General features: G+C 46.1%; 1 protein-coding gene across 1 annotated transcript; it reads left to right on the top strand.

The window, feature by feature from the left end:
- Nucleotides 1–384: 384 nt before the first annotated feature.
- Nucleotides 385–24,897, top strand: ZDHHC15 (zinc finger DHHC-type palmitoyltransferase 15). Its single transcript, XM_069868011.1, has 12 exons — nt 385–528; nt 5,363–5,389; nt 8,772–8,866; nt 10,558–10,678; nt 11,514–11,583; nt 12,444–12,476; nt 13,580–13,700; nt 15,635–15,767; nt 16,753–16,879; nt 17,498–17,607; nt 18,368–18,450; nt 19,325–24,897. The coding sequence occupies exons 1-11, from the start codon at nt 411–413 to the stop codon at nt 18,409–18,411; spliced, it is 999 nt and encodes a 332-aa protein (XP_069724112.1). The 5' UTR covers nt 385–410; the 3' UTR covers nt 18,412–18,450; nt 19,325–24,897.
- Nucleotides 24,898–24,976: the final 79 nt, after the last annotated feature.

Raw genomic sequence — 24,976 nt, 5'->3', positions numbered from 1 at the left:
CAGCAGCACCAGCAGCTGCACTGGGACTGGGGAACTGGGACTGTGGGGGAACTGGGACCTGGGGGGAGCTGGGACCTGGGGGGACTTGGGGAACTGGGACTAGGGGGAGCTATTACTTAGGGGGAGACGGGACTTGGAGAACCGCACTTAGAAGGAGCCGGAACTCAGGGGGTAGCCGGAACTTGGGGGAGCCGGAACTCGGGGAGCCGGAACTTGGGGGAGCCGGAACTCAGGGGGGACCCGGAACTTGGGGAGCCGGGAGTCGGGCCGCGCGGGTGCGGTGCGGGCGCTGCCCGCCAGGGGGCGCCGCCTCCCCCCCGCAGCCAGGCCGCTCAGCCGATCGCCGATCGCCCCTTCCCGGCCGCTGAGCCGCTCGCGCCGCCAGGCCGCCGAGCCGCTGGCCGAGCAGCATGGCGGTGTCGCGGGGGCTGCGCTGCTGCCAGCGCGCCTTCGCCTGGCTGCCCGTGCTCATCATCGCCCTCGTCGTGCTCTGGTCCTACTACGCCTACGTCTGCGAGCTGTGCCTGGGTGAGCGCCGGGGGCGGCGCGGCCTGGCTCGGCCGAGGGGCCCGAGCTGGGGGGCTGCCCGGGCGGGAAAGGCCCCCTCCTCGTCCCCCTTCCTCCGCTTCCTCCCATCTTCCCTTCTCGTCTTCCTCCCCTCTCCCCCTCCTCTTCTTTCCCCCCTCTTTCCCCCCTCTTCCTCCCCTCTTGTTCCCCTCCTCTTGTTTCCCCTCTTGCTCCCCTCTTGTCACAACCCTCTTCCTCCCCTCTTGTTCCCCCCCTCTTCCTTCCATCTTAGTCCTCCCCTCTCGTTTCCCCCCTCTTCCTCCCCTCTCGTTCCTCCGCTCTCGTTCCCCCCCCTCTCGTTCCCCCCCCCTCGTTCCCCCCCTCTTCCTCCCCTCTCGTTCCCCCCCTCTTCCTCCCCTCTCGTTCCCCCCTCTTCCTCCCCTCTCGTTCCCCCCTCTTCCTCCCCTCTCGTTCCCCCCTCTTCCTCCCCTCTCGTTCCCCCCTCTTCCTCCCCTCTCGTTCCCCCCTCTTCCTCCCCCCTCGTTCCCCCCCTCTTCCTCCCCTCTCGTTCCCCCCTCTTCCTCCCCCCTCGTTCCCCCCCCCTCTTCCTCCCCTCTCGTTCCCCCCTCTTCCTCCCCCCTCGTTCCCCCCCCCTCTTCCTCCCCCCTCGTTCCCCCCCTCTTCCTCCCCTCTCGTTCCCCCCCTCTTCCTCCCCTCTCGTTCCCCCCCTCTTCCTCCCCCCTTGTTCCCCCCGTCTCCGTGGGTGCCAGGACAGAAGATTCTGCTCAGGCACCGCTCACAACAGCCCCTCGGCCACCCCGGGTCCCCCCAAGCTCTGCCACTGCAGCAGCAGCACCCGAAAGGGAGCTGGTGGACACCAAGAAACACTTTATTGCTTGCCAGCTCGTTGATGGGATTAACTGGGGAGGGATGATCCTTGTGGATTCCTTCCAACTTGGGACATGCTGTGGTTTGTATCCTGGCTGGGCTGGCAAGGTGTGGGGGCTTCTGCTTAGTCCTGAGTCCACATCTGTCTGTCCTGCTGTCAGCTGAGAAAGTGACATCTGTGAGACAGGGAGATCCGCACTCTCAGGGAAAGGCCGTGCTGTTGCCATATGATAATCGGCTGCTGTGATTTCTGGTGTCAGCAGTTACAAAAACTGGTGGATGCTCTGCATTGCAGCTATTTTAAAACACTCTGGAAAGGAAAAAAAGTAGGTTACAAATGTGACTGCCCCATCCCTGGAGGGGTTCAAAGCCAGGCTGGATGGGGCTTTGAGCCCCCTGATCCAGTGGGAGGGGTCCCTGCCCATGGCAGGGGGTTTGGAACTGGATGGCTTTGAGGTCCCTTCTAAACCAAACCATTCTGTGATTCTGTGATGAAATCATGCTCATGAGAGTCAGATAACTTGGTACAGTACCATGGAAAACACTAGTTTTAGAAAGGAAATTCCAATTTAGCTATATAGTAAGTCGCAAGCTTGCTTGCTTTTATTGTGTTCTTGTTTAATGCATGTGCAGAGACCTGTTTCTAGAGGAAGGATTCACTAGGTCTGGTGGAGATGGAGACAAACTCTGGACTTTTGAAAATGTGAGAAGGAGCATGGGGCTCTTTCTCTGCAGGGTAAGCGAGATAAAGCAAGGCAGAGTTCTCAGAATGGCAGCTTGAGATGTTACTATGAAGAGAGCTGCCTTCTGGTGCTGCATAGCAGACTTAAATCAAAGTTTTGTTGGGGTTGCCAATGCAGTAAGACCTATTGCTTTTTCTTGATGGGGATTAAAATGAAATGCAGCTTCTTTGGTCTGTTTTAATTGGCAGCAAGGTTAAATCCCCAAACATTTAATGACATTTTATTCCTTCTCTGAGATTGTGGGTTGTTTCCATCAAGAATTCATGTGGAATGGTGTCTCCACGGTGCATGGAACAGTCAGTCAGACCATGTGACAAAAATATAGTCTGTTTGGCTGAAATGCTGTCAGGATTTTGAGACGAACTTTGTTTGCAGAGCTGTGCAGACTCAGTAACATTTAACACTGGGTAATTCCCAGTCTCCGTGCAGCTATGAGAAAGGGCTCTGTGCATTTAAATGGGGTTTGGGTTGGGCCTGTGTTCTTCTGCGGATGCTGGTTGTGCTGGCAGGAGCTCATCTCGCTGCCTGGAATCACTGCTTACCCACACTCCTTTGCCCACACCGGTCTATTTTTCACCCCATCTCTCTCTCATTGTATTTGTGTGCGTGTAGGTTGTCTGTACAGAAGTTGAAATTATTAAGAATTATTAAGAATTAACTTAATTGCAGGGTTCAAACATTAACTGTTGGCATAGGCAGTTACCTGAAAACCAGCTCTTAGGACATTATCTGTCTTCCAGATCTCTAACGTAGCAAGGCTTTATGTGTTGGCTTCTCCTTTTGTCCGGCTTCAGTTATGTGTTGCCATTTCAGCTGTTGCAGGCACAGAAACAGTAGCTGCTCTGTTTGGATTCTTGATTTTTGGCTTTAGTTGTGCAGATTGCCAAGGGTGGAGAGCAGGGCTGGGGGTCATGTCCTAGGGATATTTCATGATACGGGGTTCTAAACTTCCTGTGACTGGTATGGCAAACAAGTCAGGCTCCAGGGGAGGCCTTGACTTCATTTTAGGGCCCCAAAGCATGAAAAGGATCTAAAGCTACTGGAGAGCATCCAGCGTAGGGCACAGAGTTGGTGAAGAGTTGAGAGGGGAAGCTGTATGAAGAGCTGCTGAAGTTACTTGGTCTGCTCAGCCTGGAGAAGAGGAGACTGAGAGGAGAACTCATCGCATTCTGCAGCTTCTTCACCAGGGGAGGAGGAGCAGGTGCTGGGCTCTTCTCTCTGGCCATCAACGACAGGAGCCGAGGGAATGGCAGGAAGATGTGTGAAGGGAGGGTGAGGTTGGACATGAGGAAAAGGTTCTTCCCCCAAAGGGTGGTGGAGCCCTGGAGCAGCTCCCCAGGGAAGCAGTCGTAGCACTGAGCCTGACAGTGATCCCAAAGCATTGGCCAAGGCCCTCAGCCCCACAGTGTGAATATTGGGGTTGTAGAGGGATGGGAGTTGAACTCCATCCTTGTGGGTCCCTTCTAACTTGGGACGTTCTATGGTTCTGTGAGTGAGTCATGCTTGGTTGGTGGCTGCCACAGTGAGAACAATGACCCGGTGGCCTTACGATAAAACCTGTTATATAATCTTTATTTAGGAGTTCGGTCTTTTCTTAAATAAAACCCTTAGCAAGGTCATGCTGCCAGTGCAGTGTGCTTCAGGAGGAAACCAGGCCGTGCTCGTGGAAAGCTGACCTACTCTTCATGGATTGATTTGCAGCAAACCAAAGGAAAAACTGTAGGTTTCCTTACAGTCTCATTCATCTGAAATTGAGTGTGCAGAGATGCAGCAAATATTTAGTCTCTTTTGTCATCTACATTGTTGCAAATCATTGAGCTTCCAGATCAAAATTGTTGGCTAGCACGGTTTAAAGAAAAGCTACTTCAGGACCTCTTGGTTCCTGCTCTGATTAACATTTTCCAAGCTTTTTATTCAATTAGGATGTTTGAGTGAGTCTTGAAGGGTAGAGTCTCTGGTGGTAGGCTGGAAGTAAAAGGCTCCAATCCCTCAATCGCTTCCTTTCTGTACAGTCTGGCAGAGCTGGTGAAGGGGTCACTGCTGGTATGTGCAGTCTCTCAAATCTTTGAGTCTTCCAGCAATATTATCTTGGTTTTGTAAGATACTGTGCCTATAGGAGATGATCTGTGGCCACTTGTTTTCCTTCCTTCCTCTGGCTCTCCAAAGAGCAACATATTTCAGTTGCGACCATTACATTGAAGACTATGGACTCGATATAAGGGGCTCCCATCCCGTGAACAATCTTTGCCTTCCAGGCAATATTCACAGAATCATAGAACAGTTTGGGTTGGAAGGGAGCCTAAAGCCCATCCAGTCCCACCCCTGCCATGGGCAGGGACACCTCCCGCTGGATCAGGGGCTCCAAGCCCCATCCAACCTGGCCCTGAACCCCTCCAGGGATGCAGCAGCCACCCCTGCTCTGGGCAACCTGGGCCAGGGCCTCCCCACCCTCACAGCAAAATGTTTCGTCTGACGATCTGATCTGAGCCTGTCAGGATATCACAGACCTGCTCTGTTTTCAGTTGAAGAAAGATGTCTTTATCTTTTCCGTTTAACTTGCATGCTGGATTTTACAGTACAAGTAGAAGCAGACATTGAGCTGTGTTCCCTTTGCTGGCTGGTCTCGTTGCTTCTGTTAGCAGGGACTGTCGTCCGTGTTGTAAAATCTCTGGGAGTAGGCAGTGTAGATGTAGTTGAGTCATTGCAGTGATGTTATTCTGTTGCTGACTAGGCCAGAGCCAAGGCATTTTGTCATTTCTTATTGATGCTGATGGAGAAATGCATTGGGACAGGGATGTGGAGGATCAAGACCTCCTGGAGATGAGCACGAAGTAAGCTACAAGTACAAATTCACACACAGAGGTGCTGCTTGGACAGTTGCTAGAGGAGCTCTGATGATCTTGGCATATCGCTGTCACCAGTGGATTATTTTTGTCATATTTCTAATGTACAAATGTACTAAGTGTGTTTTATAACAAGAAAAAATACAGCATAAGTAACAGTTATTGAGCATCTTGTTGTGGGTGTCATTTGTGTGAGTGAATAAGAAATAGCTGTGTGTGCTTTTGGTTTGATGCTAGGCTGTGGGCTCTCTTTTTGTCTGTTGAATTCGAAATTTTTTCCCTAAAACGGCTGTATTTCAAATCAAAAAATTACTTGTCACAAGCATTTCTGGGAATCCTATTTGCTCTGTAGACATTTGGTTGTTTTTTTTTCTTTTACAGTGACCCTGAGCAACCCCGTGGAAAAAGGTATGTGCATTCGATTTGCTATTTGACACTCAGTCCTTGGGTAAAAAGATTCACAGATGTTCTAGTTAAAATATCAAAAATGCTTTCCGTCAGTGTTTTTAATTTACATATTCCTCCGGCGTCTCCTCCCTGTAATTACACATTCATGAAGTACGCAGCATGCGTTGTTAGACACGCTGTTGCTTTTGGAAGTATTGGGAAACACCCCTGCTTAGTCACAGCCTAAGCAGGAGAACAGGAGGAAGCTTTGATCCCTTTTTTTCTTGCAGAAAGAACTGCGTGTGTCTGGCTGTACACACCCACGCACCTTTGTGTGTTACGTTTTTAGAGCTGATTTTACAAGATAAACAGAAGAGACTGGTTCTGTTCGTGCCCTGCCTGGTTTTTTCCGCTGTTTTGTTTGATCTTTCTGTTAAAGCTATTCATAATCTTTTTTATAGGCAGGCTTTTGCAAAAGATTTTTTGTTTGGCACAGTAACGTTCAATTAACTCCGCAGACCAGTTAGAGTCAAGGCTTCTGTCTCGTTATTATTTGGCTCAAGTGCTTCTCAGCTTGATTTCTAGTACAGGATGACAGACATTTCTCTGAGGTCCCAGACGCAGTATCTTGAGGTTGCTGAACGAGTCGGGCAGAGCAGCAGGATCACTTGATGAGACTGTTCCCACCGGTACGTTGTCGGAGGCCACAGTGCTGTTCTAAGAATAAGGGCTTAGTGGCTGTTTTATTAGGTGCAAAAGTAATTGCCATTTTTACCCATCTGCTTTAAAGCTGTACATCTCAGCTTAGAATAAAAATTACTAATTGAAATAAGAACTTTTAGAATCTACACGTTTTTGGCAGCAAGACACAAGTCTACTTATTCCAGTAGCCAAGAATTGTGGAATCCTGGAACTGGTGAATTCTTCACAGGCATTGTGAGCTTGGCTGTGGAAAACCACCTCTTGGAGGAAGCTCTTGAGATGCCTGAAAATGTGGTGATGGGTGAGAGAGAGGCCTGGTGAGCCACATCGGTGAGGTCAAGTGTTGTAGCCCAGTTCATGAAGCATCTGCAGAGTCATTTGTGAGACCTGTGGTCGGGCGTTGTGGTCCTTTTCAATTGACCAACGCTGGGTGGAGATGCTGCAGTTCTGGGTGCGTTTTGTCGACTTCCTGGCCGTAGTTCTCTGCTGTGATAGTTTCACCAGGACTCGAGACGTTGTAGTGGATGATTCCACTTGCCAACCACCAGTCACCATAACCTTTTGATGTGGCTTTGGTTTGGGGAGGTCTTTTGGTGCTTTCCCCCAGTTCAGCCACTTCATGGAACCCCTTCGGTTGTCATACAGAATCCATTTTCCGTCACATATCACAACGTGATCAAGGACTGAATTGGTTTTGTTGCTCAAAAGAAGCACAGGGTAGGTTTCATGATAGCGATTTGTTTGATTTTCATGCAGCTGGAGCAGCACCCACTTGTGGAGCTTTGTTTATGTTCAGTTTGGTGCAAATATCAAACAGCTAATGAATGGTCAGCGCTGAGTTCTGCAGCCTTTCACATTGTTGTGGGTCTGCTTCAGTACCAGCCCTTGGTTGTCATCTGTTGCAGAGGGATGCCTGTGAGCCTCCTCGTCTTCAAGGCCCTCATTTCTGTTACGGAATTTTTGGAACCAATGCTGACCTGTTGGTTTGCTGCTGGTCGCTTGGCCGAGTGCTTGGATGGTAGCGTAGCAGTGTCCACTGCTTTGTGTCCCTTTTGAACTTGGACAGCAAAACCACTCTGATTTGCTTTTTTTTCCATCTTTAATTTGACAGCTTAATATAAACAAGAATAAGCAGAAAACCCAAAACCATTAGCACAAATAAGTAGAGTGAATTTTGTGCTTTAAAATGGTGAGTGTAGTTAAATAAAAGTTGAATCCAAAATAAGCATCACAGTTTAAATGACAAAAATGGCTATTATTTTTGCAGCAACCTAGTAATACTCCTCCTTCTCATTCCTGGAAATGCTTGGGAGGCGTTTGACTAATGCAGATGGCCTCTTAACTTCATTTCTTCTTCCAGGGTTGTGAAGGATAGAAGGAACTGTAACGGTTTTCGGCTGGCAAATAGTTCCATGAAGAACAATGCCAGCGGATACTTTAAAGATCCTTCAGATTGCTGCATCGAGTACATTCTGTTTCCACTAGAGAGCAGTCTGAAAACAGAAACTTACAGAAAAGCCTGTGAAAGCAGGATGTTAATGAGTATTCAGCAGCAGAAGGTTGTTAGCTGTCTAATCTATTAGTGCATCTGCAGGTCAGCTTCCTCTAACACGCTGCTATTGCTTTATCACAAGGTTAAACCTGGTGCAAGATTTATCTCCGGACATGTTAATTTAAAAATGACTGAGCTCCACCTGTGTGTGGTGTAAGGATAACATCTCCAACAACTTAAGAGCTGAATGATGAGGCACCATTGATTCACAGAGCAGTCATCACATTCTGCTGAGGCGTTTGCCAGCTCATTACAACGTCTCAAAGCTGCAGTTGGCTGTTTTACCAGTTCCGTTTTCACACAGTCAGTCTGGCCTGAGGAGCTGGGAAGTGTTTGGATTTTAGACTTTTCTTTCCACTGGTACTTATTACTTTGGTCTTAGTTTGCTAGAATTTGAAGTGTAAATGAAACATGGAAAAGGAGATTATTATTACAATTACGTGGTGTGCTTGAATAAAACGGTCTCATTTGATAATGTCTTAGTGAGGCGAGTACTAAAGAGAGGACAGTCAAGCAGTTTGTGTAGGTGAAGGGTGGCTGTCCTTCGCCTTTCTGAACCGCAGTGGCTGAAGGCTTTGGAATAAGTTTGAATATTGAAATAAGATGACTCTGATGCATGCTGGATTTCAGGTGATAATGCTGTGTGTCCAGTGGACTACAATTCTTGACCTGTTTGCTCTGTCTCAGGGAAGCTTTCCTCATTTGTTTTATTGGATCAACTGTGGAAAATCTAAAAAATGTTAAGTAAGAGAGTTGACTTCTTCTGGTGATGTAGAGCCCTGCTAGAGCACATTATTACTCTGAGCTCTCCAAGCGGTGGAGAATGCGCTGCACGAGTGGACAGTACACTGATAATATGGTACTGGGATTCCACATGCATTTAGCAGCAACTGAACCCCAATTTGGAGGTGCTAGAATACTGCATTATTAACTGCATTATTAACTGCATTATTAGAGACTCAGCACCAGCCAGTTCTGCTTTGCCTTTGCCTGGGATGCAGGGAAGAGACATGCAATACTGATCAGTACTGGAAATCTTACTTTTTTTGTCATTGTTGTGAAAGTTTAGAATTATGCCCATCATGAATGAAACGTTTGCTTAAGAAGTCATTGTTCTGCTTCTGTTTTTTGTTTGTTTTTGTTTTTTAGTGGTCTATCTTATAATATTCCATATTCTCTTTGTGCTCTTTGTGTGGACATACTGGAAGTCTATTTTTACTCTCCCGGTGCAGCCAGGCAAAAAGGTAAGAGTGCAAACACTTTTCATTCATTGCAGGATGCAAGAGATACTAAAGAGAACTCAAAAATCCTTCAATCCAGTTATCTGGGCAACTGATGAGATTTCCTAAAGAGATAGAAAGTGACCTTGAGTTATCCATAGAAACCAAGTAACTTATCATTCTGAGAATCTTCCCCAAAGAGCACGATTTCAATCAGAGGTGGAGTTCACTGTTAAAGCTGCCTTTGCAAGTGTGCCAGGATCTGAAAGGATTTCTCATGTTGACAGTAATAGGAGCAATGATTACTAACTTACATATTTATAGTGTCATTGGTCGCCCCATCCCTGGAGGTGTTCAAAGCCAGATTGGATGCACCTCGGGCAGCCTGATCCACTGGGACGTGTCCCTCCCCATGGCAGGAGGGTTGGAACTAGATGATTTTTAAAGGTCCCTTCCAACCCAAACTATTCTATGATTCTGTGTTCTCTAAGCATTTAACAAGTAAATCCCAAGGAGCTTCCCTGACAGAACCTTACTGGAGTCTCCTGAGCAAGGACCTTCAGTTTTGCTTTTCAGCCTTGATGGAAGAGGTGACAGTGCAGGTGGAAATACATGTGTTTGTAACAGGAGTGAGGTTTCCCTTGAGCTAGGTTGCTGTAGCATGTGGTGAACCTGCCGTGTCCCACCAAAATCCAGCATTGTCCACTCTCCTGGGCACCCTTTGCAGCTGGAGTTGGCCTCTATGTAGTGATTAAGTGTGCTGCATTCAGACTCTTTCTCATGATAGTGAGGGCTAGAAGAATCCAATTCTATTTAAGACACTGAGGTTCTGCTGTTGCGTGTCTGCGGCAGCAAGGGCTGGCTGTGTGCACAGCGTGTGGCTGTTCACGTGCTGCCAGGTACACACGGTGCTCCAGGAGCTCCAGCCTTTCTCCTTGCCTGGCCAGCAGCTATGAAAGAGAAAGGTACCATAGTGAAGAGAAACTGGGCTTCGCTGTGACAAGAGTAGATTGTTTCATGAAACATAATATAGTTAAAGGCTTGATGTTGTTTCTTTTTAATGTAGGAGGCTTTTTTTAGGACAAGAATGTAATTTAGTGGTTTGAGCACAGGTCAGTCAGAGGCAGACATTTGTTTCAGTGCTTTTTCTACCAAGTATTTACTTTTCCACATTGTTTGCATTGGTGAGAGGTTTTTTTGTATTTTGTTTTACCTCCTTATGTACTACTAATAAACCCCATGTTAGGAGCAATAGAATGAGGGAGATGTTTGTGTGGTGCTTCAAGTGTCCATGACGGTAATTGGATCCTAATTACAAGAATGTAAATGTATAAATAACAACTACTCCCAGTTTTCAAAATACAGAACTGTGCCTGGGGACAGGTTCTTGCTCACAAGGGCGGTGCTGAGAGTGTCCTTGTCATGGTTAGTAATGTTAAACATGAACAATGGGAATCCAAGGCAGCAATTGTAGCAATTGCATTACCTTGGTTTGTGATCCTTAATTTCACTTTTGCATTTCTTATGGGTGTCATGCATAGTTTTCTGGCTGTCCAGCACTTAGTATCTTTGTTTTCTTAACAAACACATTTTCACATTAGATTAATCCTTATTAGAAGGAGCAGGAGATAAAAGTGTTGCCAAACTTGCCTGTATTTGCAATATTGTGTCTGCTGCCCACTGGTAACTGCTCCTCCCCTGACTTCTGCTTCCAGTACCACATGTCCTACGCTGACCAAGAGCGCTATGAAAATGAAGAAAGGCCAGAGGTGCAGAGACAGATTCTCGCTGAAATTGCCCGGAAGCTGCCGGTGTACACCAGGACGGGGAGCGGAGGTCAGCTGGGCAGAGCGCTTTGTGTCTCTAAGTCTAACCAAGCACGCTAACGTAGCATATGCTGGTGATCCAGACGATACTGCCAGGCGGCAGGGCTCTCCTCCTGCCACAGCGTGCACTGGGTAACTCTTGTGCGAGTAATTTTCATGGCTTTCTGAGGTTTTATGTTTGACAAAACAAAACAGCCTTGAACGCTTCCATTCTTCAAGTGGAGCTCCAGGTGCTGCCTTTGAGAAGTGATATGCAGACCCTTGTACTTAAAGCTCAAAAGCTGACTGAGGTTGTCTGCACTCTGCAATAACAGTAACAGAATGACAGAATCTGTAGTTGCTGTTACTTAAGAGGGAACCCAGTTTAGATGTGGAGGAGATAAATCTGTGAACAGAATTTTTGGACCTTGTTCTGTGATTAAATGCATATTGCCCTCCTTTCAAAACTTCGAAACAGTCTGTGTTCATGTGGAAGGCATGAACCTGCTGGTTCCTCTCAGATAAGCCAAGGAACTCCGAAGTAATGAACCCTATTCCAGCAATTAGCCAAACGGGAGGTGGGTAAAGTCTGAGGCAATGTGGAAGCCAGGGGGCGTGCATGGTTTTGTGTTACTCCTCTGCAGCTGGGTGTGTGCATTGAGGATCATTCCCCCATCTGCACATCTCACAAAGAGCAGGGAGTGTTGCTTATCTGATCGTGACCTAGCAGCACAACTCAGCTGCTAATGCCGTCATCTGACCTGTTACAGGAGAGGATGTGAGCAGTTAGAATTGAGCAGAATATTAACTAACGTGAGAAAAGATCACTTTTCTGTTTCTTGGTATTCGCATGTCTTTAATTGCAGGTATTCGGTTCTGTGACAGATGCCAGCTCATAAAACCTGATCGCTGTCACCACTGCTCTGTCTGTGCTGTGTAAGTTACCAGGCTGTTTCTCACTGATGTGAACAGAGTGAACGCTGCATCCTGCGTAGGGGCTGGTCCTTTGTTTCTCTTTTTACACACACTGGTACCCACATACCTCTGTTCCAGCAGCAGGCAGCAATGCGTGTCCACGTGGGACAGCATCAGGATTTGCATTTCTGCTGGTTGTGGCCCTGAAGCATTTGCAGTTCCCACACCTACAGGGGGATCAGCGCTGAGTTGCTTTAAATTGGAAGAGGGACTGTTTAGATTAGACATTACAAAGAAATTCTTCACAATGAGGGTGGGGAGGCCCTGGCCCAGGTTGCCCAGGGAAGCTGTGGCTGCCCCATCCCTGGAGGGGTTCAAGGCCAGGTTGGATGGGGCTTGGAGCCCCTGATCCAGTGGGAAGTGTCCCTGCCGATGGCAGGGAGTGAAACTGGATGGGCTTTGAGGTCTCTTCCAACCCAAACCATTCCATGATTCTCAAGCAGGCCAGCTAGTGAGAATTAACTGATTTACCCAGACTGGAGAAAAATCAAATAAGATTTTGGCTTTTTTTTTTTTTAATTATGATAATATTCCAGGATTTGCCCTGTGGTAATGTGCAGAAAGTGCCAGCCCTCTAAGGGCAGAAGTCATTTTCATTATTTGTATCTTGTGAAGACATTGGAAATTGGCTGATCTTGAAAAAGTAATAGATATTCCTTCTTAAATCATACCTACCTTAAAAAATTCAGAGAGATGGCAACATTGGAGCTTGTGTCATGTAGAAAACTCATAGAACCAACAGAGGCTTTTGCTGTTGATCTGCAGTTGGCAATTCAGTACCACATAAAAATCTTCCCTTTTTCCTTTGTCTCCTTTTGCAGGTGTGTGCTAAAAATGGATCATCATTGCCCGTGGTACGTCCTTGATACCCATTTGTAGCTTTCTGAAAAGAGAGGCTGTTTAAATATGTTTCTTCCACAGAGAGGTGTCTGTGTGCCTCTCATTTTAGCCCATGCCTCTCTTTATGTTGGGAAATCTATAAAATAATTGCACTTTGAAATTGCCTGAACTGTTGGATATTTTGGTAGACAGTTCATCCACATTTATTCCATGAACTATGTGTAAAACAGCTGTTAGATCAGTCTCCTATAAAACCCAGCTGCTAATCCACTTGTTGATTATAATGCACATTTTAAGGAGACTTCAACTTACCCTTTAATTTTGGGTATATATAGAATATATAGAATTTTTGGGGTATATATGCTATCATTTCAGCATGCGGTTGGTGGTTGTTTCCAATATTTGCATGCAGATTTGTTCTGAAATGCTGCCTGCCCTGTGCATGGTCACACAGTTTGTGTAGAAGGGTGCATGGGGGTATTCAGCTTTGTACTTTTTGAGAACTGCTGCCACTAAATTTCTTAAACTCCCCCTCTTTTAAAAGAAGGCAGATTTCTGAAATCAGAAGCAACACAATCATTTCCCTGCCCAAATCTCCCTGTAATCCTTAATTGTGGAGGATTTTCCAAACCTGAGTTTTGAGACAAACGCCTACTATTTATCTATTCCCTTGTTCCTTTTTTAGAGTTGTCTGGTGCATGGAGAATTAAAATCCAATTTGGTTTTAGTTGGTTTGCGTCTAAGCAAACAAGCTATGGTAAATCTGGCTCCTGAGTTTTTCAAGTGCCTAAAGTAACACAGAAATCCTGGATCTGATTCCCTGGGCAGGTGGGACACAGGCAGGAGTTGTCAAGGGCTGCCTCTGTGACAAATTTACCAGTGGTACCAACTTTAAAAGCGATCTCAAACCCACACACTGTCCTTCAACTTGGCATGGCAAGGAGTCAAGGGAGAAGCACAGAGACTCCTGTTGTGTTTCATTGTGACCGCCCAGGGGAGCTCTATTTTTGTGATCTGTGCGCCAGACGCTTAATAAAACCAAACCCGCTCTAGAGCTCATTGTGTTACGACTGTGTGCTGTACATATCCTGATTGCAACTTTGCTTTTGTTCTCCAGGGTGAATAACTGCATTGGATTTTCTAACTACAAATTCTTTCTACTGTTCTTAGCCTATTCTTTGTTGTATTGCTTGTATATTGCTGCAACAGTCTTCAAGTATTTCATTAAGTATTGGACAGTAAGTTGTGAAATCTGGTTACTTTTCATATCCTGTGAGTCTGGTGGGGTTTAGTCACTCGGTACATTGTTGCTTTCAGTCAGTGAGGGTCTGCATTCCGTCCTTAAGATGCTTTCCTGTGCCCTTCGTTTGAGTAGAATCATGCAATCATTTGGGGCAGGGATAACACCCATTATGTGTGTGAAATGCGCAATGCAAAAAGCAGCTAGACCTGGGGAATGTCCAACTGTACAGTTAGCTCCTGGCAAAGAAGTTCTGTCCTTTCCCTGTCCTTGTGTTTGCATGTGTGTGTCTTGGAGTCTTTTGAAACTTGGCACAAGTTTCTGAGTTTGGAAAACTCAAAACATTCAAAAGAAGACACTCTTCGCTGAAAGAGAGCCCAGGACTGTTCTTAACTGAAATGTTTTGGTGCTTTTTCAGTGTACGTTCAAGTACGTCTTGACTCCTGCCGCTGAAGTTAGGTGTTACCGAGAGACAAATGCTGCTTGAGTTAGGTTAGACGTAAATGTAGTGAATCTTCCCAACTCCAAACAGAGCTCCTGCCTGACAATATTGCCGTCCTGGGAAAAGAGAAGCTTTTGCTGATTAAGAAAATATAATAATTCTCTAAGCAGTGATTCTTAGCTGTCAACAGTTGATGCTTTTGAAGTGGCTACAGGAATGCCCCCCCTGTATTTCAGTCAGGAAGCCATTAGTTGTGATTGGGTGATTTGCATCTCTGCTGCCTCCTGAACTGCCTGGGCATGGGGGGTTTTCAGCTTTCTCTGGGTTGGTGTCTTGATGATTTAGGCCTTTTGCACTTGGACAGAGTGAGCAAATAGGGGAAGGCATGGAGTGCAGATCCTGGGGTCGCTACCCTGCTGTTCACTGCAGCTGATGGTTTCCAAAATCTTAATTTCTTGAAGAGTATCTGCTCCCTTCTCTGGTATCAAAGTGTGACATCCTGGCACTGATCTGTACATATTTTTGAAAAGAAAAAGTCGCAAAACCTAATCCCCGTGTGATTTTCAGTGTAAAAGTTGTGTGAAATCAAATCAAATATGCTTCTTACTCAGTTATCGATTGCCATTCATATGCAAGCAATGCCAACTGACAGCTCCAGTAAGAGACCGGCCTTTTGCCTCCAGCTCTTTATGTCCCCTCTGCTGCTAACTCGGTGTGACTGTGTTTAATTAACATGACTTTGCTGTGCATTCATTTATTATCATAACCTTCTGTTCTCTGACTGGCTAATCACTTACCTAAAATGCCTCCTGAGATGCTCATGGGACACTAGCTGGAATTGTTTCTTATGCCGAGAAAGGCACAGAGACTTGAGCACTCTGGGTGCAATAAGGGGCGTGCAGAGGCTGAGGGGTGTTCTTCACTCTGAGGTCCCCACAGCCTGTCTGCAGGTGGATGCTTATGAGGATCTCTGGCACTTGACTCTTCTACTGTCAAAGGAAAGAAGCGTTTCTTCTGCTCCTAAAATCCTGCTTGGCTTTTAAACTTTTCCAAGCTGTCTGTGCTCAGTTCTAACACTACCCGATTGCTGTAGCTATGGAGCCAGGATTTCTTGGCACGCCCTCGATTGCAAGAGGAGCAGAATTTTAGTATGTGCACAGGCAACTGAGGAGAACATCAGCAGGGCTTCAGGAGTTTGTGCCTCCCTACTCCCTGTGGGCATGGGGCGTTTCTTGTGCCCAGCTGGGAAGCCCTGACTGCCGGCTCTGTTACCTGCACAAAGGTAGCAGCAAGCCCCCACTCTCTCTGCTTTCACTGTGGAGGGGAAATGAACCCGATCATTTCTTTGTCTCCTCTGGCTTTTTATAGTGAGGTGTGACTTGTGTGCACAAGTTTGAAAGCTCCAAATAGGGGTTTTAGAGGATTTCTTTCTTCTCGCTAGCAATAAGAATTTCCAGCTTTTATTTGTTCTGTGTTGCTTTTCTCTCCAGGGAGAACTGACTAATGGACGTTCCAAATTTCATGTCCTTTTCCTGCTCTTTGTGGCAGTCATGTTCTTCGTAAGCCTCATGTTTCTGTTTGGCTACCATTGCTGGCTCGTCAGTAGAAACAGGTCTACTTTAGGTAAGTAGATCTGGTAAGGCTCTCGTGTCTTATTCCTTTAAGCAAGATACACAAAAAGTGCTGCAAGAAGGAAAAAAAGGTGTTTATGTTCTGCTTCCATACATTCCTCATGTTTTCTGGGGGGAATAGGATTTCAGGTCTTGACATAATGCTGCAGAAATTTGTGACCTCAAATGAGCTGCATTTATTAGCTGGTGTGACAAAAGCTTTGTTAGGGAAATTAGAGCCTTGAAGTGTAAAAGTCCAATTATACAGCTGTTATGCGTGTGTGTAACTCCATTTGCTGTGAAATGAGTGTAGCTTTTGTCTTTCCTCAGACAAGCATTGGTAAATTTTTCAAGCTTTTTGGATAGATTTTTATAACAAAGCACACACTACCAAGAGTTTGAGCAAATGTTCAGAATTTTTATGTTTTTTTAACTTTAAAACTAATTTAAGGGGGCACTGAAGCTCTCCTATCCTAAAACAACAGCAGCATAGAAGGCAGATAAAATTGTTCTAGTGCACTCCAGGTTCTCCTCCCCTCTGTCTTTTATTAATTTTATGTCTCACCATAACGGATGGACTATTTGCATATGTTTCTTCCCAATGCCTCTTCATTATATCATTAATGAACAAGGCAATTTAAATCCCTGGTGCCGCTTCTGAAATAAGTGTTGAAGAACAACCTACTTAATTCTGCACAGTTTTAACTTAGAGATCTCTGCCAACTGGATTTCAACAAGTGTCATGCAGAGATCTTTTAACTGTTCGTGGTTTGGTTTGACTGCTCCATACGCTTCAGGTGCCAGACCTAATTCCTGCCTTTGGTTTGAAAGACTTGTAAAACAAAAACTGTATTATTTTCAGACTTTGTATCTTTGTGATGCTAGTTCATAGGCTGTTAAATTATGTTGTCTTAGATGGCTATAACGTGCACAACCCTGCGTCAGAGTATTTGACATTGATTTTCTTTTTTTTTCACTGAATCTGCATTCCTGCATAGAGGCTTTCTCAGCTCCAGTGTTTCAAAATGGCCCAGATAAAAATGGATTCAATCTCGGCTTTGTGAAGAATCTTCAGCAAGTGTTTGGAGAAGAAAAAAAGCTCTGGTTACTACCTATTGCCTCTAGGTAAGTGATAATCAAGTCAGTGGTAAAAGCTGATACAGTGAACTGATGACACTGACTCTAAACATCTGGTACCCCTCGTGTTAGGACTGTCCTTGTGTGCCTGAGCGAACGGCTCTCGTCCCTCATTGTAAATATCTTGAAAGGAGGCTGAGGTGAGGTGCGTGCTGGTCTCTTCTCCCAAGTGACGTAGGACGAGAGGAAATGGCCTCAAGTTGCAGCAGGGGAGGTTTAGATTGGATATTGAGAAAGAACTTCTTTACTGAAAGAGTGATGAAGCCCTGGCAGAGGCTGCCCAGGGCAGTGGGGGAGTCTCCCTCCCTGGAGGGGTTCAAAAAGTGTGTACCCATGTCCTGAAGAATCTGTGGCATAAATTGGTACAATCTATGCCTACGATATAAATGGCTTCTTAGTTTTAATAATGTCACATAAATGTTTTCCTTAATAATATACACAATAATAAAATATAAATGTTTTCCTTAGTTCCCTCTTCACTTCTAGCTCTCCATAAATTGTATTTTCCTCTTTTGTTTGTTTTTTTTGTGTATCCAAGCAAAATTATCATCCCTCAGAATCACTTGCTGCTTTTTACAGTCTCTTTCTCTGCCTTTTTCCATGCAGCCAGGGCGATGGGCATTTTTTCCCAATGAGAGCTTTGTGTGAAACTCGGAATCCTCTCCTAGCAAATGAAGAGCAGTGGGAAGATGATGGAATAGATGGAGAGCCTCACGGTAAGGTAACATCAAAGGAAAAGTTGTGTCTTGACTACAGTGACTATGGACAAATTATAAGAACTATTCAAGTAAAAACGTAGTGTTGGCTAAGTCACTGGGCAGCTCTGACTTGACTGCCAAATGCAGACTGAAAATAAGCCCTACTGTGGATTCAACTCTTCTTTTTAGTAGCTTCTTACTTACAAGTAAATTAACTGAGAGGTTAGGAATTGTGGGGAGCTATCACGATTTCCACAGGCTGGGTGTATTTATGTTTAACACCATCCCTGGAGGGGTTCAAGCCCAGGTTTGGACGGGGCTTTGAGCACCTGATCCAGTGGGAGGTGTCCCTGCCCATTGCAGGGGGATTGGACCTGGATGATCTTTAAGGTCCCTTCCAACCCAAACTATTCTATGGTTCCTCTGTTTGAACCTGATTTTTTTTCCTTGCACATACGTCTCCTAGCTGTGGTCTCTGGAGAATTCAGTCTGTATGTCAGGGTTCATATCAGAGACCCTCATTACCACACCATAAGAAATGAATGATCTTTAACTGTCTTTCTGACTTTAAAGCTTGTGACACAGTTATAAAATAGATAAACCCAGTAATGGAGTGATTTCCATTTAAAACCCACTGTTGAGTTAGCTCTGACAAGTGGTTGTCTATTTTTGTTTGGAAAGATTCTTAAAAACCTACTCCCACACTTAGTGAAAAATACATTTGCAGTGAGAAAACCAGATTTACTGACCTCTAACTACTTTGTATTTTGTTCTACAGATTCTGGTGAAGCTTCCTCCCTGGCCATAGAAAAGGAGACATAGCAGTTTGAAAATGCAGTGGGATAAAGCTTGTTTGGAAAGGTCAGTGTTGCTTCCATCACTACCTCCCAACCAGCCGTGCTGCAGGGAGGCTGGTAGGCAGGCACTGGGCAGGTTTTGACATGGCAGCTCCTCTGGTAAACGCGGCAGGAATGGCTCTTGCCACTAACTCGTACAATGAGGAGCCAGGAAGTCCGTTCAGTGACTCATGAAAAGTTTGGGAAGGTGCAGATATAGCCCTAAAAGAAACCGAAGCTGAGAACAGCTGAGTTGCAGTTAGGAATAAATGGAAGTATCTCCTAATGCCCACATCAGCTCTTACTCTCTAATCTTTTTTTTTCCACCCTGGAAAAACTTGGGTACAACGAGAGATGAGTTGGTTTGGGGAAGAGGCTGCTGCCAGAGCGTTCACAGGTCTATAATCTGTTCTGACTTCCCTGACAGCGGGCAGGTTGCACTGTGGCTGTGAGCTGCAGGCTGTGTCCTCTCCATTCTCCGTGAAGCATTTTCACAGAGGAGCGTAACAGCGAGACTCGAGGACTCTGCTGTCCCGCCTGCAGGAGGTGGAGCAGTCGGCTAGAATTTGCTCCCATTTCCTGCAGGTGTTGACTAACTATTGGATGGCAAAGCACCCGAACCCACCGCCTGGTTCTGCACACGAATGGGGCAGCTTGAGATTGTTATAAATGAGCTCCCTGCGCATTCTCGATGTGATTCCATATTCTCCCACTGGGAAGAAAAACCCCGAAGTATTTTTCCTGTCGATACTGCCATTCTGCGAGGCAGTGGAAGAAAAGTGTTTTCCCTGTTGTTCTACGTGACTTTAAAATGATGCTTAAAGTCAGGGTCAGCCAGCCCTCTATTGCTCATTAGGTCAGTTCTTATAGTTGCACATCTTTCTGCATTTAAATTTCAGCTTCCTTCTCAGGAGTCAACATCTCTTCCCTTGGCACGGACTTCAGTTGTGAGAAGCAGAAATCAAGTGGATCTTCAAGATGAGAAAACATCATGAAGAATCATCTGATTGGAATATGCATTCTGGAGTGGTTCCAGACGTTTCAAGGCTTTATGAGTTTAAGTTATGGAGTAAACAAAACGGTTTTAGAGAGTGATTCTGGCCAGTCTTCTTTGGCCTGCTCTCTTTATTTTATAAATAATATATATTTTTTATTCAAAATAGGTAAAAAGTATCAATGTGAGGGCATTTCCGAAGGCCTTTTCATTTTGCAAACATCAGGGACTCTAGTTTTTTTAATTCTTCCAAGCCATAATATTCTTGGGGGTGATATTTATTTTGAGACTGGTTCTCCGTCCTTCTCTGACAAGTGGCATTTTCTAATGGTGTTTAAAGTTCTGTCTGAATCAGTTCAGTTCACTGGAAGACAGACCTGCTGAAATCTGGGACTAAATTGATGATTGGACGTGTGTTGAAGGAAAAAGTGCTGGACATGCGTATATACACACGCAGCTGTGTATGAAAATAGAATATTCACATTGTCGGTGTCAAGATTTGTGAATATTGTGGCCATAGATGTTTTGAGAAATTTTTTAGGAGGGTGTAATTGTCTTAGAGTTTAAGTTTTAGTGCCCCTTAAGCCCAAACCTACTTGCAGGTACCTAAAATGCAAAAGGGAGCTTTAGACAGTGCAATTTGCATTCATTCCTAGGGCTAAAATACAGCTCATTCCTGGATCAGAAATTTGTGTGTGTGTGGAGTCGGAAAGGAAGATGTAAATTCAAAACACAGGTTGGAAATGTGCACTGAGAGTTTAGCTCCAGCAGTGTTTGCAGTTTATGCTCTACAAAGCCCCAGAATGGTGAGGAGGCAGTTGAGGTACTGGATTTTTTCATGCTTCGTGGTGGCTTAAAGGCTTTTTCAGCACTAAGAGGTGATGGGATTTTTTTCTTCATTTGGCTCTATTTGCAGTCGAAGGAATGTCTCATTGCTTTTGTTCTGTGCAACGGGACTGAGAAGTTGCTGGCAGGATTAGATGCTTTTTTTCTAGACCCGAGTCTTTTTTTTATCTGCATGATTCAGGCCTGGCAACTCCATCACTTTTAGGTGCATGCTTGAAGTATCAGTATCTGCCTTTAAGATCATTTGTTACCGTTTCTCTCCTGGGTTTGTGTTTATTGGCCCGTTAGTGTTGGCAGCGCCTACAGGACTTGTGCAAGTCATGAGAAATGACCTGATCGGTGTCTGTTGGTGACAAAGGCCTTGCCTGCAACCTAAATGCTTTTCCCCTCGGGTTCACTCTGCTGCAGCTACCAGTGGAAATGTGTTTGTGTGACGGAGGAGAGACTTGCAGTGATTTTACCCATAAGAGCAGACCTTTAACTGCCTGGTATAAACCTGTGGACAGGGGTTTTCTACAGCAGCCTCTGCTCTGGTGTTGAGCTCGGTCGTTAGGACTCAGGGTGGGCCACGCTCTCCTCTCCCCACGGGGGCACCAGAACTCGGAACGTTGTGCTTCAGCCCCTTAAACCGTGGCTGTTGGGTGATTCTGTCAAGTGGCTGCTGAGTGTTGGAACCATTTTTTGCTGTCAGTCTAACCCTGCATTTGTAAACTAAATCTCGTGGTGGACCTTAGTCTGTGTGTGAGGGCGGGTGGCAGTGGAATTAATCACCTCATTTCTGGGAAGGTGTGTTCTGGAGGGGGATCTCGAGAGGAAGCCGGCAGCTAAACACAATAGGGAACATGCAGGAATTTGGCACCAAGAGGTGCTGTTTGTGCCTTTTAAAACTAAATTCCTTGTACCTAAAACCAGAAGGACTTAGTGAATTTGTTTCCTTCTGTCCGCTGAAGTGTATTGCTGATAGAGCAGCGCAGAGCTGTGTCTGAGGCCGTGGGGGTGGATGGAGTTTTCCGAGCAGGTTCCTGTATCCTTTCTGGATTTAGCTGGGTGTACGGCCCTGTCATCTCTCCGGGTCATTCCTCCTGACGGGGTCTGCACGCAGCGTCCCTGCCGGCTGCCTGCACTGCTGCTCAGTAGCTCGTATCGCGATGCTAGTTCCTGCCGCGGTGATTCCGGACAGACGGCAGCAGCGGGCACAGCACCCCAGGTGCTGCCTGTAATCCTGCCCCAGTCACCAGGCAGCGACACACGCGGCTGGAGAGAGACGGCGCTGCCGCTGTCAGAGGCTCTCCAGGAGTCTCTGAAGGTGCTGAACACAACCAGGGTTTTCTTAGCTTAAAACAGGGCACAGCAGTGTGAGTCCAGCCCAGGCGCTGCATGGTCTGCCTTGCTTTTCACCACTTGGGGTTTGTATGTTGGCATTTTACAAATGCATTTCACGTCCCTCGTGCAAGCGAGGATTTCCCTACTACAAGCAGCTTTTCCAAGTGGATGTCAGCGTGTGAAAGACTGAGCGCTCTGGCTGGGTTGTGCTGCGATTCCTGCCACTGCCACTAACAACCACGTCTCCCCCTTCTCTCAGGTACGCTGTACTCTTTAAAATGAATTAAAAGAGAAAACATCACATTGATGTTGCCAGGGAGAGCGCTGCACTTAGCCCTCTGCTTGGCCAGCACGTCCTGCTTCTGTAAACCCCCTCGCACTGCGGTTTTGTTCTCTTGCTGGACTGGTACCGTATGTTTTTGGCTTAGAATAAGACTGTCGTCCTCTGACCAGGATGCAGCACGGTGTGTTTTTGCAGCTGTACCTCGTGCGTGTGCTGTACTGCCAGCAGCCAGAACCAGGGGCTCCCTCGCGGCGCTCCAGCAGTGAATGTTTGCTTCCTGGGGCAACCCAGAAGTGTGATTTAGCAAAACCCCTGCAGATCTTCAGTTCGTGCGCTGGTGTGGACTGAGAGCACAACTCAGCGTTTCTCACCAGACCTGGTGCGTAAAGTCTGTAACACCAAATGAATGTAAAGTCCTGGTGGGGACGGTTACCTTTTCTTCCTCAAAGTTCGATAACAAGAATGATGTGTTGTTATGGAAGTAGAACAGATCTGCTGTAGGCATCACTGGCTCATGCATGAACGTCCTGCATTAGCAGGCTAAGGAGGTGCTGTTGACCTTGTTTATTAAGCCAGAACTAATTAACTCAAAGGGGGTCACGCGCATTTCAGTGATTCCTGTGGTACAAATCTTTTAAATTGATCCACAGTAGTTGAAAATGCCTTGATTTTATTGATGTTTTCCCAGTTCTATCAGCTTCTATTTTGTTACTTGCTGAAATAACTCATTCCAAACCCATCAGTTAGAGCACTTGCAGGGTGCAGCGGCTTTTTCTCATGACGAGCAGTGCTCTGCCAGACAGCTTTGCAGCGGCCGGCATTACAGGCTGTGTCGTGGCCACGAACTCTACCTGCTCAGCCTTTTATTTCCTTTGCTGGTCATTAACACAGAGCTCATACCCACTGTTACGCAGTTGTGTTGTCCTTTCCCCTTGAGAGAGAGCATCTTTCCTCTTCTTGAATATATAGTTAAACTATTATCAGCTTCCAGCTGTTTGTGCCGTTTCTTTAGACGCCATCAAGGTGAGTAGGTGTCATTTTAAGCAGTTGTGCCACGTATTTTATTTGTAACCAAGCTTGTGGTTTGTCGGGTGCCCATTAGTGATTCTTATCATTCTGGCTCAACTTGCTTTGCTCGGATCCAACTTCCTGCATTGCTTTCCTCTCCTAAAAGTACCGTTCCTTCATTTTCTGGCTCAAGTTGGGAATATAAACCTTGTGAAATAAAATATAAGCCTATGTTTCAGGTATGAACCTGTAAGTTGGTTCTGCTTTTATGCTGCTTAAAGTATCTTTTTTCTGTATGAGGTTTCAAGATTTCCGGTAGTGTTTGTAAAACTCCGGTAGGTAACAGCCGCCGCTTAAAAAATGTTCCAAGAGTTCTGTTAAGGAGGGGGGGGAAAAAACACCCAACCAAAAAAACTCACAAAAAGGACAAAAGGAGCATCTTTGCTGCTTGTTCCAATTGTGCTTAAAAAGAAATGCCTGCTGGTGTCAAATGCTGGTGCCGGACAGCTCGCTGGGTTTTACCTGGGGGCATTCCTGCTCTTCTAGCACCGATCAGACTTGAACTTTTGTTGAGCTAAATCCCACAGGAAGCCTGGAAACGAACCAACCAGCCCTGTCCTCCCCATCTCCTTTCCGAACTGCGGAGGTGTGTGCTGCGCCCTCTCGGATCAGCACTGCCCTTCGGAAAAGCAATGAAAATTCCATGGATCCTTGAAAGTGTTGGTGTATCCCTCTCCCTCCAGTTTCTGGTGGATCCAGGAGACTCTGGGATGTGTAGGAGAAATTCCTCCTACCAGCATCAGGTCTCCTGCCGAGGAAAGGAGCCGCCTGGGCTGGTGCAGAGTGGCCTCCTGAAAGGGAAGCACGGATAGTATGGGAGAAGGTGGGTGAAACCCGTCGTGCTGTTCTGATTTACCTCCCCACATGTGCTTTCTCCTGCAGCACCGACAGGAACACGTAGCTTCCTGCTGGCCCTGCAGCCCTAGCAGATTATTCCGAGGCAATTCCAATGCACTGTTGGAGCAGGGAACTGCGAACAGCTTCCTTTTTGCTGGTAACATAGAAAACAGAGGTGGTCTTGTTATTTTTTTTTTAAATTATTCTGTCCAGCTGGTTCCTTAATCTGAAAGCAGCTCTTCTGTGTTTGTTGTGGAAATGGTCCCTCAAAGGTGAACCTTAATTAAATCTCAGGAGCAGATAATTGCAGCCCAATCCGTAGGGTTGGTCCTGCTGAACTTGGAGGCCTTTTCCAACCTTAAGGATTCCATGATTCTGTTTTAGAATTCAGCATTAGGAGATTTGTACCTTGCTCCGAAGTAAAGAGAGTGGGTTTCACTCATGGGTGAGAGAACTGGGGTGCAGTAGGACACAAGTGCAGGAGCTGCCCTGGGATCTGGAGGTTCCGCTTGGGAACGACGACGCTACCTCTGCAACTGGGTCAGACCTTCCTGCCCCACGGAGCCACCGCAGTGCGACGCCCTTTCCCTGTTGTGGCTCAGCGGGCTCTGTGCTTGCAACTGAAATCAATGGACACAGTCCCATCCATCCCACCCTCGGAGTTGTTAGAACACATCCAGCTGCTGTTGGGCTAACGAGGTGCTGGGGTGTTTAAGGATCTTGCACACAGTCACTGCTCTGTTCAGCTAAGGATGTGCTGCTCGGAGATGTGCTGTCTAACACTGATTTTGCACCCCTTAATTTAATTAGAAGTAATTTTTTCCCAGGGAATGTCACAAGAGTCTGCTGCCACCATGTTCAGTTGTGTTTACAAGTTTAATCCTGCTGCCGGCATTGAGACTTTTGGTATCGGAGGGTTTTTTTAAAAAAAAAAGCTTTGGATACTCATTTTTACCGTCCGACAAACGTTCTGACTTTATTAGGAATGTTTTGTGTACATTTGTTTCTAAGTGTTTATATGGTTTGTACAGCTGAAGAGCCTCTGTGTTCCGCTTGGTCATTTTCTATTGCGGTTTATGCTGCAGACAAGGGCTGCATTAAAACCATTTTTGACAAATTTATTATACTTGTGAATGGTTCTTTCCTATGACCGAGCCACGCTCGGGCTAAACACTCTCGGTGGAGGCCTCGCCAACTTCA

This window comes from Phaenicophaeus curvirostris, chromosome 13, assembly GCF_032191515.1.
Source record: "Phaenicophaeus curvirostris isolate KB17595 chromosome 13, BPBGC_Pcur_1.0, whole genome shotgun sequence".
Classification (NCBI taxonomy): Eukaryota; Metazoa; Chordata; class Aves; order Cuculiformes; family Cuculidae; genus Phaenicophaeus; species Phaenicophaeus curvirostris.
The sequence above is the reverse complement of the archived record's forward strand: the minus strand, read 5'-3'. Positions and strand labels throughout refer to the sequence as shown.

Excerpts from the sequence above, each read along its gene's own strand:
- ZDHHC15 (XM_069868011.1), top strand. The coding sequence starts at position 411 with ATGGCGGTGTCGCGGGGGCTGCGCTGCTGCCAGCGCGCCTTCGCCTGG. Across the intron at positions 529-5,362 it reads CGTCTGCGAGCTGTGCCTGG|TGACCCTGAGCAACCCCGTG; the intron begins GTGAGCGCCGGG and ends TTTCTTTTACAG. Across the intron at positions 17,608-18,367 it reads AATAGATGGAGAGCCTCACG|ATTCTGGTGAAGCTTCCTCC; the intron begins GTAAGGTAACAT and ends TTTGTTCTACAG.